Raw genomic sequence first — 13,248 nt, 5'->3', positions numbered from 1 at the left:
TGGTCTAACCAGCATTGAATCTAACCCTCAATAAGCTATAGCACAGGCATTCTACTGGTATGCCTAGAACAAATGTCTAAATATACATAAATGGCAGTTATTGGTATATATGTCTCACTAATAAAGGTTAAACTAGCGCATTTTTATTTATTTAGAGGTAATTACAAGTTGGAGTCATACAAATTCTGAATTAAGTCTTTACATGATATATGTTAGTTCATAACATGGAACATTCTGATGAAAAGGTATAGTCATACAGGTCTGGTGACACATTCTTGCAATACTGAAACAAAAATGGAACAGTATGGCTAAAAAAGGCTAAATCTGGGGTAGAACAGTGGCCATTTACTAATCTCTATTGGCTGATGGAAAATTTGATCTTCCGATTGCATTCTTATTGCACAAGAACTATTAATCAGTTGTAAAAATTGCTCTAAAACAGGGGTGAGCAATTTTGTAAAATAGTCTCATTCCACCTTAAGCAATTCCTATGCCATTAGTACTCTGTGATTGGTAAGGGATTGCTTAAGGTGGTATGTGAGTGGGAAGGGAAGGCTGAGAATCAATGCTCTAGATCCAATTGTTACTGGAATATTTTGCTTGAGAAAAATTGTCATTGGCCCATTTCCTTTAGAGTTATGAAACTGTGCACATAACGAGTCAAACTAGATACAATTAAAACAGTAGTTTTCAAGCCTTTTATTCCCACTCACATACCACCTTAAGCAATCCCTAGGCTATAAGTTCTCTGTGATTAGTAAGGGATTGCTTAAGGTAGAATGTGAGTTTTTAAAAAGGTTGTCCACCCGATCTAAAATGTCAACAATAATGCCACACCCAATATTTGCTTCAGTGTGATTTCTTAGATTGATTTTATTTTATATTTAAAATGTCACAGGAGGCTATTTGAATCATTGTGTCAGTACCAATTCCAAAGGAGTTCCATTCTATCTTTCTCATTTGTTTGTACCCTGCAACTTATTCATCACACACATGCCCCTTTGATTTGTTTTCCCACTTGCACTAATAAGGAAATTACTGTTATTATTAATTTACCTATGACAATGTCTTTGGGATGTAGAAAACCTGTAAGAAGGCCACAAAAATCACAGAAAAAACAAGCACCCAAGTCATGCTCAAATCCAGATACCTGGAATAGAGCAGCAGCAGTATTAACTGCTACACTTTCATGCCATTTGAAATGCAACATTTATTTCATAGAACAAGCAAGTTTTACTAATCCTGTTTCCCTTGACACCCTTTTCAACACTTGGATTGCATGTTTGTTTACCTGAAATTCAGCCCATTTGCTAAATTCACAAAATGTGCTGGACTATATTGCACATGGAGGTCAAGATTAGGACACTATCAGCCTCAGGATCCTTCCAGGCTGATATCATACAACTGTCACACCTCACAAACTGATATTCAATGTTGTTTAAAGGAGGACACCTATGTTCAATACTTAATCTATTTTTGCTGAGACTATTGGGAAAGGCTCAGTGGGGATTATCATTGCAGATTTTCCCAAAGTTCTGCATTCATGTGCTGTTGATTTATACAAGAAGACCCAATTGTACTATCCTGGTAAACTTGTAATTGAAGTTTGTGATCTTTATAGGTTTCTTAAAAAGAATATTAGAGTGACAAATAAGACTGCAAAAATGCATTTTAAAAGTAGGAAAGGAGTTTCTGGTCCACATAGTTTTATCCCCAAGCATGTGACACTGACTTTCCTTTCAAAGTTTTATGTGAAAATGTTCCTAATCACAAAGTAGGTACACGGAATTCATAAAGCGAAATAAATACACTGATATAATAATCAAAATAAAGCCAAACATAATTACCCTTTTGACTTTGTGCTTGTCCTGGGCCGATACTCGTGGGACTCATCTTCTATACCATTTTGTCTTTTGTACCAATCAAACAGTGTACGCAGAACTGAAGGAAGACTGTATTCTGCAAGTGAGCTCATTGAGTTGATCATCTGGGGGTAAATAGTACAATGGGTGAAAGGTTACACACAGTCAAATACCAAAAATTTATTTTTTGGCAAGCTAATTCTTTGGATCAATGCCAAGTGTTAATTTGGCTCAGTGATAGAGCCCATTGCCTTTACGTCAAATAGGTTATCCATTCCATCACTAAAATTGCCCCTTCCCGCTTTGTAATTTGCAATTTTATTCATCTATTCTTTTACTATTACAAACTTGAGTACTTCAGTGGTCTGTAAGCCACTCACCTTCTGCTCTTCAGCTTTTTCAAGGTCCTACTGGCTGCTCCTTGACTACCCTTCAGTCAATCATTGTACCCGGCCTTGCTGATCTCCATGAAGTGTCAGTACAATAATCCATCAGATTTAAAATTCATATCTCTCATTCCCTAAATCCTATAACTTGCATTTAAGGAGGTCCTTAAAACTTGTTTAATTTGTGAGGTTCAAGCCATTTCTCCTAATGTTCCGTTTTTTTTTGGTGTCAAGTATTCTCTAATCCTATCATTGCCTTAGAACATATCGCTCCTTAAAGCACAATTAATTAAGAATTATAAGCATTTTTATAGGTGGAAACTTGCAGATATGGATTTGGAGAATATGCTTGCAAGGAAGGGATGGTTGGCAGGATGTCCTATCCATGGCGCTCCACTCCATTAGGTTGCTATTCTGCACTGCAACCAACGTGACTCCTCATGAACTGATGTCTTATTTTGAATGTCAACATCAGGGACCACCCTCCCGGCTTCGCTTACAGTACCTGGACCAGTGCTGCTTCCAAAACATGTGAGGAGGAGCAAAGCCGGCCCCTGGTCGAGAGAGTGCACCTACTACAATGCCAACTCCACTTACACCTACATGGCATACCCAGATGGAAGGGAGGACACAGTCTCAATCAGGGACCTGGCATCCACCGGAACTGAGGGTCCATCACCCCAAGGGAGTCAGGACCTACTCAGGGTTCCCTGGGAAACAAGATGCTCAGGTGATATGACTCAGGAATTGGTTCCAGCCACTCCTCAACCAGAACCAGATCACCCACGCTCCGAGGACTTGGAACCTCAGGAGGATCAGGAAGTCCAGTGCCCGCCTACACTACAGTGCTCTGCCCACATCTCCAGACCTCCTGACGGGTTGAATTTGTAAATAATGTAAACAAAAATTCTATGACTATACCATGTTCTCTGTTTTACCTGCAGGCTTCATTCCAAAGGGGTGAATATGGTGAACTGGGAATGCACTACTGATGTGATGTCCCAAAGACTGGCTCCTCCCTCAACTCTGCCCCCGCATAAACCCTGGATCCCTGCCAAAACCCCAGTTTAGTCCAAAGACTATTGTGTTATTCTTACTGAATAAAAGTGTGTTGTACTCTCTCTGGTCTTGAGTGCTCTCAGTCGTGCTACACACACAAAGTCCATAGTAAAAACACAAAATGCTGGTGAAGTTCAGCAGGTCAAACAGTGTCCTTTATGTAGCAACGGTAAAGATATATAACCAACATTTCAGGGTTGAGCTCTTCATCAAAGTATGAGAAAATGCCGGCAGGCGTCCATATGGTGTTGGGGCGGGGTGGCAAAGCAGGAAGTGATAGGTGAAGAAAGGAGGGAGGGACAACAGCAATGAGGGGGAGGAGGAATGGCTGGGTGGGTGGTGTTATGAGCCCAGAGGACCCCAAAACCCAGCAGCAATAAAAATTAACCAAGACAAAACTTAAAAAAAAAGTTGCTTTTAATTATCTGTAAACATGAAAACAGGATCAAACTTGAACTTATTACTATTAACTTAACTTAACCCCCTTCTAATTCTAAACGCATGTATATGTAATGTGTGTGAAAGTTCAGAAAAGTTCTTTGATTCACAGTCCAATCTCACTCTCACTCCTCCAAGTTCACTGGTATCAGGCGATTCTTACACTGTGCACAGAATTTAACATTTATGAATTTCACCAGGCTTTGGTGCTTGAAAGGTAAATGGTTACCGTTCAGGAAGGTTCCTGTTGGTTTTCAGAGAGATTTGTTGCTCGTTGGACACCCACAACTGATTCCTTCTGAACAGCCACTTCAGTGTCTTGTTGAATAAACTTGCCCCATCAAGGTTTTCCCAGATGATAACCTTTCTTTCAGGTCACCAAAGAGTTCCTTTTATGTTTCACTTATTTCAAGTGAAACATTATACAGCCAGTCCTCTCCTCTTGTATGGACCACAAGGGCTTTGACCAGGCTGAAACAAGAACTCATAACTCGTCTTCAAAATGGGGTTTTTCCACAAGCTTGCCAGCTTGTCCTGTTCCAGTCCCAGCTGCTGCTGCTTAACTGTAGAACTGAATTCTCCTCTCTCTCTCACTCAGAGAAAACCACATGACCCTCTTAGAATAGCCAACTGCACTCAGACAGCTGCAACTCTGGACCTAATCTTCTGAGTTTGTTCACCTGATGCTTTCCAAAACAATAATCCATTACTCCACAGTCCAATTAACTCCTACTTATGAAGTCCTTATAGGCATTCTTCAAAGTTTTTGCAAAGGCACTTGGAGCGTGAACTGTCTAGCTTGAGCAGAGCTCCAGCATTTTAAATGAGATCGGTTTTGGTTTGTATCTGTATGTGACCTAAACTAAAAAAAAACCTGCCACAATCTATCTCCTATAAAACATACCTAAATAAGGTGGTGTTCCTCCAATCTGTGGGTGGTCTGCTGGGATAGTACACAAGGCCATGGATAGACATCTCCACAATGCCTTCATCTGTGACACCTCAAATATCGTCCATCTCCTCAATGACTGTGTGTGTGTATGTGTGGTATACCCAAACTATTACGGTCCAGGCCAAAATCTATAAAGTAACTTCAAAGTTCACTCTTTCAAATTTAGTGTTGAAGCGTGGGCCTTTCAAATTTGATGCCCACAATTAATATCGAAATGATGGGAAGACTGGAGTTGTGGCTGCTACAGACTCATGAGCTGCCAGTCCTGCCCCTCTCGCAACCAAGTTTTACTAATAGCTCTATGTCATAAATCCATGTGCCAATCCCCGCTCTAAGCTCATTGCCTTTCCTACAATAATCCTTGTATTGATGTAATTGCACCTGAGAAAACTTCCACCACACTGACTTCTAACAGTGCATGCAATTTTCACATCATCTTTTCCCTCCTCCACTCCTCCATCTGCTCTGGCACTGTGGTTCCCATCTCCTGCAAACCTCATTTAAACCCACCAGAGCAGCACTAACAAACTTTCTTACAAGGATATTAGTTCCCCTCCAGTTCAGATGTAAACCGTCCTGTCGGAACAGGTCTCACCTTCCCTGGAAGAGAGCCCAATGATCCAGAAACCTGAAGCCCTCTCTCCTGCCCCATATTTTTAGAAGTTTGTTAAGCTGCATTATCATCTTACTTCTAATCTCACTAGTATGTGGCACAGTAGCAATCTTGAGATGACAACCTTGGTGGTCCTTTCCTTCAACCTAGCTCCTAATTTCCTGAACTCTCTTTGCAGGACCTCCTCATCCTTCCTACCCACATTTGGTCCTTATATGGACCGCATCATCTGGCTGCTCATCCTCCCTCCTGAGAATACTATGGAGATCTGAGATATCTTGGACCCTGGCACCAGAGATAAACACACTATCCGGGATACTCAATCTCTTCCACAGAACCTCTTATCTTCCCCCTAACTATTGAATCCTCTATAACTACAGCTCACCTCTTCTCCTCCCTTCCCTTCTTAGCCACAGGTCTAGACTCCATGCCAGAGACCTGATCACTGTGGCTTGTCTCTGGTAAATCAATTTCTCTTCTCCCCCACCCCCCCCCCCCACCCACAAACAGTACCCAAAATGGTATACTTTCTATTGAAGGGAACAACCACAGGAGTGCCCTGTAATGCCTGTCTGTTCCCTTTCCTTCTCTTGACTACCCTCCTCCTGCCTCCTAGGTATGATAGAGTCACTGAAACTGCCATTTATCACCCCAAATGATCCAGAGTTCATCCAACTCCAGCTCTAATTCCATAACTCAGCTTGTCAGAAGCTGCAGTTGGATGCACTTCTCGCAGAGTCGTTAGGGATACTGCTGGCTTCCCTGAAGACCCACGTTCTACAAGAGGAGTTTTCCCCTGCCTTGGCTGCCATTCCCACTGTTTATGACTAGTGGAAAAAAATATCTAAAACCTACCCTTACCTGTGACTATCTGCTGAATCCTTTTTTTTGCTTGAATAGGGTTGTCCTTTCTTACTTCAACTCATGCATCACCACTTCAGCCCCTATTCACCTCAGTTCCTTGAGCTAAATCCTTTCCACTCTGACTTAGCTCACTCCGACAATGACTGCTCTGCTATAAAATCCTTCACTTTTCTAGTGATGTTTGGGTCACCTGACCTCGATTGCCCAATCAACTGATTGATGATAAACTTGAACTTGAAATGTATAGATATGAAATTTAAGGTGGGAAGAAACTTTGAATGGCTTTCATTTTAAAAATAATTAATTATGAATAAAATCTATTATTGGTTAAAAAATATCTTTACCTCCTATGGACACTGCGTGACCTGCTGAGTTCCTCAGATTTTTTGTGGTTTTACTACAATTGCAGTGTTCGTGGACTTTCATCTTTCACATCATTACAACCTTATTACTTTTGCATATTTCAAGAATCTGCCTACCTATCTATTCCTTGACCACTATCACTATTGGGGGTTCCATAATATACACCCAGTGGGGTTATTGGCTCCTTCCTATTCCTGACTTCAACCCACGATGACTCAGCAATCCCTCCACTAATTCCCCCTTTTCTGATCAACAAAGCCACTCCCCCACCTCTTTCTCCTCCCTCTGAAACATCTAAAGCCTGATGTAGCAACTGTGTTACAGTGAGAAATGAAGAATGAGAAAATGATCGGACGTAGTAGAGTCAAAGGTCAGTAAAAATCATTTACTCAATCACACACAACTTTTAAAAAACCCGCATGTTAAATGACGTCATCGCATTGCAATGTCATGACATCACTCGGAACCTCTCGAGCCAGTTCAATTAAACCTCCGTTGAGCCACTACATGCCCCCTCCATGCAACAGGACCGGTGATAGGAGGCTAAACCTCTGGTGCCATTACCGTCCACCGCTTTTGGGTGGTCGTCCATACCTTCTGATCAGGAGTAGTGGTAAGGGCTGATAAAGGTCGATCATAAATGTGTCTGTATGTCCCCCAATGTCCAGTACACAAGTTGTACGATTGTTTCGTAGCACTCTGAAGAGGCCCCTCATACAGTCTCTGTAAGGGTGGCCTGTGTACACCTCTAAACACAAACACACAGTCCCGGAGTTCCTTTGGGATGAAGAGTGTCATTGTTCCATGTCTTGACGTGGGGACTGGGGCAAATTTTCCAAGCCGCTCCCTCTGTCTACTTACGACTTCATTCAGTAGCACCTTCTGTCCACGTGCTGCTGGGATGAACTCCCCAGGTACCATGACTGAGGCTCCATAAACAAACTCAGTCAGTGAGGAGTTGAGATCCTCTTTGGGTGCTGTTCTTATTCCCAGAGGATTCAGGGCACCTCGTCCACCGAATCAGGTCCCTGAAGGCGGGCCATCAGTGCTGCCTTCATGCATATATGGAACCATTCTACCAGGCCATTCGATTGTGGATTATAGGCTGTCATGTGGTGGAGCTGCATTCCCAGCAGTTTCGACAAAACATTCCAAAATACGGAGGTAAACTGTGGGCCTCTGTCAGAGGTGATGTATGTGGGTAGGCTGAACCGAGATACCCAGGCAGAAATAAAAGCTCTGGCGCATGAATTGGTCAATGAGTCTGTCATAGGACCTGTGGTCACCTAGTGAATCTGTTGATGACCATTAATAAGCACCTAGACCCTCCTGACACCAGAAGCGGGCTGACAATGTTGACGTGCACGTGGTTAAATCTGCGCTGCGGTGGCTGGAAAGGCTGAAGTGGCACCTTCACGTGCCTTTGCACTTTTGCAGATTGCTAGTCCATGTACATCTTTGCCCAGTATGTGACCTGCTTGTTGGCTATTAGGCGGACCATCGCTCAAACAGAGGGGTGGGACAATCCGTGAATGACATCAAAAATCCAATGTCACCACGCAGCAGGGATGATAGGGCAAGAAATGTCACACAGGAGCGTGGTACCTTGCAGCCCAAAGGCTACTTCTTCTAGTTGCAGGCTTGTGACAGCAGTTCTATAAGTTGGGAATTCATCGTCCTGGCACTGAGCTTTGGCAAGCACCATGTAGTCCACACCCAGAGAGAGGGCATGTACTGCTTGAACGAAGGAGCGGGACAGGGCATCAGCCACCACATTACTCTTACCGGAGATATGTTTAATCCTAGTTGAAAGGCATTCTCAAAAATTCAAAGAAGTCAAATGGTGTTATGACGGCAGTCTTGGGCACATCCTTTGGATTTACCATGCATCAAGTCAATTTTAGAAAATATCCTGGCTCCACGAAGATTAGCTGTAAAGCCTTGTATATGGGGCACAGGGTATACAGTAGTCGCATCGTTGGGACGTATAATCTCCGCAAGGTCTCCAGCCTCCCATGGCTTTTGACACCATATGTAGCTGAGAAGCCCACAGGCTATCAGACCTGCGTATGATTCCAAGTTCCTCCATTTTGTGGAATCCTTGTTTTGCAAACCGCAACTCGTCGGGCAGCGGGCATTAGGTTCGGGCACATAGAGGAAATCCTTAGGTGAGGATGTGGTGTGCGATGCCATGTTTGAGTGTAGCAGAGGAAAAGTGAGGAGTGACAATGTCTGTAAATTGTGCAAGAAGGTTGGCGAATTTGTTGTTTCAGTACTCAACGCCATTGAGGTGTGGGGTGGGTAGTTTGGCTTTTCCAAGGCAGAAAGTCTGGAATGTGTGGTGTTCAGCAATCAGCACCCTTTTAAGTCCACCATCAGTAAGTGGGGAAGTCAGCACCTAGCAACGCCGGGATACTGAAGAAAGAATGAACTTATTGTCGCCAAATTTCAGGGGTATAGTCCATGTGCCATACATATAAATCAAACTGTTTTACCGCAGTGAGTACCGGGCCTGCGCTCCTGGTATGGGTGTTTTAAAGCCCAAAGGAGGAAGACACCAACCTCCGCACCCGTGTCAACTTGAAACTTGCGCTGAGAGAGTTCAACCCAGACATAGAGTAGGCTGTTAAGGTGGCCAGCTGCTGTAGCCATTGTCACAGAGTCATGCTTGTCCAGGGGAACATGTGCCCTCGTCACCAGTACTCATGGAGCCTAGGCCTTTGGGTGTAACGCAGCACTAATTTCTGTGTGTCTTGTGCCTTGTTGTTTCACACACCACAGAATATCTGCACAGATGGCCACTGTTCAAGGGTTATCAACATCCTCGTCAGCCAACATGAGGTGGATGTCTTCTGGCATATGCTCTAAAAATAACTGCTCAAAGAGCAAGCTAGGCCTATGGCTATCTGCCAGTGCCTACATGTCATTCATTAACTCCAAAGTAGCACGGCCCCCTAGGCCATCGACATGGAGGAGCTGTGCAGCTCACTCATGCTGTGAGAGACCATAAATCTGGAGAAGGAGGGCTTTTAGGGATTTGTACTTGCCGAGAGCTGGTGAGTCCTGGTTGAGGGTGCTTACCACATGATAGTACTTAGTAGTGTCCACTTCCATCTTGTGAATGTGGAACTGTGCCTCAGCCTGTCTGAACCAAACTTCAGGTTGTATGGTCCAAAAGACAGGCAGTTTGAGCGAAAACACTGTGTTGTCCTCATTGGGTCCAAACTCCATTTAGGCCCATCGGGGTCATCAATGTAGTGAATGTGTCAACAAAAAATGATCAATGTTGTTGACTCGAAGTTCAGTAAAAGTCATTTACTCAAACAGTCACACACAGCTTTTTATAACCCTACACATTCCAAATGACATCATTGCATTGTGACATCACAACTTCACTCGAAACATCTCGAGCCAGATCGATTAAGCCTCCAGTGAGCCACTACACTGGGATGTTCAGCAGCTATTCTTGGCTCCTAGACAGCTAAGTCTCTGAAAAGGCCACAATAACATAGTTCCATGTATTGACCCACGCTGAGTTCATCTGCTCTATTCCTAATATTCCTTCCATTAAAGCACACACATTTCAACCATCCAATTTACTGAATTTATGTTCCATCCACTGCTTGTCCTTCCTCACAGTCTCCCTGTACATAACAACTACCCTTTCACCAACTGCTCCATCATTTTACCCAACACTTGTTCTTGTCCACCTGCCCAGCTAGTTGAAACCCTCAACAGCTCCATAAAACCTGCCTACAAGGATATTGGTCCTTCTCCAGTTCTGATGCAACCTATCCTTTTGGTACAGGTCTACCTTCCCCAGAGGAGATCCAAATTATCTACAAACTTAAAGTTCTTCCCCCAGTCCCTGCACAAAGGGAGCAAGTATCTGAATCTGATTTGTTGAACAAAAGTATTTTAAAGATATACAGTACAGTAATAGGCCCTTCCATCTTATGAGCCCCTGTTGCCACATGGAGAACATACAAACTCGTTACAGACAGCACCAGATTCAAACTTGGTCACTAGCGCTGCAATAGCTTTGAACAAACTGCTATGCTAAACGTGCCACCCGCAAGACCTGAGACCCCTCTATCTGTCTCTTATGGAATCATAGTTCTGGCTTTGACCATTCACAAATTTAGAGAGAGTTAATCTAAAGGATTACCATGACGAGTTAATTTTTCCTTTCCCTAATGTTCTATAGTTTAGATCTCGGACACCAGCTCATCAACCTTAAACCGAAGTTCTCCCATGTTGCAACTTGACAACACTAAGGAAATTTTCACCCATAAATGGACTAGAAAAATCAATGTGAATGGAGTGACATGGTCATGATGGACATTTCCATGGGTTAGCTTCCACTTGGGGTGCTTTGGGTTTTATCTCCTGAAAAATGTGACATCCTTTCTCTGTCGTTCAATATCAATGTCAATTGATTGCCACCAGACATGCATGCATCCCAAGGCTTTCATTTGGACCATTCCTGGATGATAGTGTAGCTTCTTTCTGTATTTCTTTGCTGATAGTCTTTGCTGTAATTGGTAAATGATAAAGTTGTTCTTGATTACTAGCTGTCGCTTCTGCTGTCCAGTTGATTATCTCTTCTCCCTGTTCAGTCTCCAGTAGGGGTAAGCATGATAATCTATCAGCATAACCCTTTCAGTTTGCTGGTTTATGTTTTAAGTCATAATTTTAATTATGTTTTATGCCACTTTTGAATTTCTGTCACAGGGCCTAAAATTAAGATAAGTGGTTTGTTGTCCGTCACCAAAGTGAACTTTCTACCATACAAATATTGGTGAAATCGCTTGAGACCAAAGATTATGGCCAGTCCTTCTTTTTCAAGTTGTGCATAACTACGTTCACAAGGCGTCAAAGAGCAGGAAGCATAAACCACAGGTTGTTCTCCCTTTTCTGTGACAATACTGCTCCCAAACCTAATGGTGAAGCATCAACAGCTAGTCACTTTTTAATTTAGGTCATAGTGGATGAGAACATTATCGCTTGAGGTCAGCAGTTCTTTCACATGTGTGAGAGAGCATATAGATATGTTTTTGGGAGATAAATTGGGAAAGATTTGTTAGAGTAGGTCACATACAACACTTTAAAACAGATCTTATTTAAAATACTGGAGCTGTGCCCCATGCTAGACATATTGGGGCCAACAGTCTTTGCAAGAGTTTTGGAGAATGCCCAAGAGACTTCACTAACTGATTGTTGCTTACAAAAAGTCAACAGATGAAAGAGCTTGTCGGAGCCACCTTCTGTGTGAAGCTGTTCTAAAAGGGTCATGTGGTTTTGCAAGCAGAGAGAATCAAACAGGCTTTCTGTGTGTGTTTGTGTGTGTGTGTATGTGAGAGAGAGAGAGAGAGAGAGAGAGAGAGAAAGAGAGATCACTTTTACAGTGTTACAGCCAGCAACAGCAGCTGGGACTGGAACAGGACAAGCTTGCAAGCTTATGGAAAGCCCCATGTAGAAGATGGGTTTGTAAGTGTTTTGTTCAGCCTGGTCAAAGACCTTGTAGTTCATGCAGGAGGAGAGGACTGGCTGTCTAATGTTTCACTTGGAATAAGAGAAACAAAAAGGCACTCTGTGGTGGCCTGAAAGAAAGAGGTTATCATCTGGAGAACCCTGAAGGGGGAAAGTTTCATTAGCAAGACACTGGAGTGGCTGATTAAAAAGGAATCAGTTGTGGATGTCCTGGAACAACAAATCTCTCTCTAAATTGACAAGAACCTTCCTGAGCAGTAACCATTTACCTTTCAAGCACCAAAGCCTGGTGAACTTTATAAATGTTAAATTCTGTGCACAGTATAAGAATTGCCTGCAGCAGTGAATAGGAGGGATGAGAAGTGAGATTTGACTGTGAACCAAAGAACTTTTCTGAACTTACACACACATTACATACATGTGCGCTTAGAATTAGAAGGGGGTTAAGTTAGGTTAGTTAAGTCAATAGCGATAAGATAAAGTGTGATACTGTTTTCATGTTTAAAGAAAATTAAAAGAAAATTTTGTTTAAGTAGCCATTTGTCTTGGTGAATATCTATTGCTGTTGGGTTTTGGGGTCCACTGGGCTCGTAATAAATTATTAAACACTTCATTTTTCTCTGCATTCCAACACCATTTTGGATCTTCTTTTAATAATTGGTTAAGTGGGTTGCACAGCGATGACACGTTGGGGATGTAGTTTCGATAATGGTTAACTAAACCCAAGAATGATCACAATTCGGCTCAATTTGATGGATAGAATAGTTTGTGGACAGCCTCTGTGCCAGCTGTATCCATGCCGACTTTTTTGCTATTAATTGTAAATCCCAAATTTGTTTCAGAGGGTACCGTAAATAAGCATTTGTCTTGGCGCAGACATACTTTTGTTTGTTGTTAGGACCTTTTCTAGCTCTGTGTCATCCCCACCTGTACTAATGATGTCATCGAGGTAGAAACGAACATTTAATCTGTGTATTAATTTGTCCATAACTGCCTGAGATATTGCAGGTGGTTCTGATATTTAATACAGCATTCTAATGTAAGTGAACAATCCCAAGTGAGTATTGATTGCCACATACTTCTTTAATTCAGAGTCCAATTAAATTTGCTTGTATGCATGTTTCAAATCTAATTTTGTGAATTCTCTCCCCCATTCAGTGCTTGAAATAATTTCTCCGCTCTTGGAATAGGATGTTCTGGTATTTGCAGAGCTTGGTT

At 42.5% G+C, this 13,248-nt stretch overlaps 1 protein-coding gene across 13 annotated transcripts in view; it reads right to left on the bottom strand.

Annotated features, from left to right (window-relative positions):
* LOC138739469 (protein furry homolog) overlaps positions 1-13,248 on the bottom strand; it is a 446,682-nt gene that overhangs the window by 299,545 nt on the left and 133,889 nt on the right. For 11 of the 13 annotated variants that reach the window (XM_069891583.1, XM_069891588.1, XM_069891589.1 and 8 more), the window contains one exon: positions 1,848-1,987. In XM_069891583.1, coding sequence (XP_069747684.1) covers positions 1,848-1,987 — 140 coding nt within the window. Of the gene's footprint in view, positions 1-1,847; positions 1,988-7,131; positions 9,597-9,618; positions 9,844-13,248 lie in introns of those variants that run through there. The other 2 variants (XM_069891584.1, XM_069891580.1) reach the window with 2 other exon arrangements.

Source organism: Narcine bancroftii, chromosome 7 (assembly GCF_036971445.1).
Source record: "Narcine bancroftii isolate sNarBan1 chromosome 7, sNarBan1.hap1, whole genome shotgun sequence".
Lineage (NCBI taxonomy): Eukaryota > Metazoa > Chordata > Chondrichthyes > Torpediniformes > Narcinidae > Narcine > Narcine bancroftii.
Note: the sequence above shows the minus strand (reverse complement) of the source record. Positions and strands in the feature narration are given on the sequence as shown.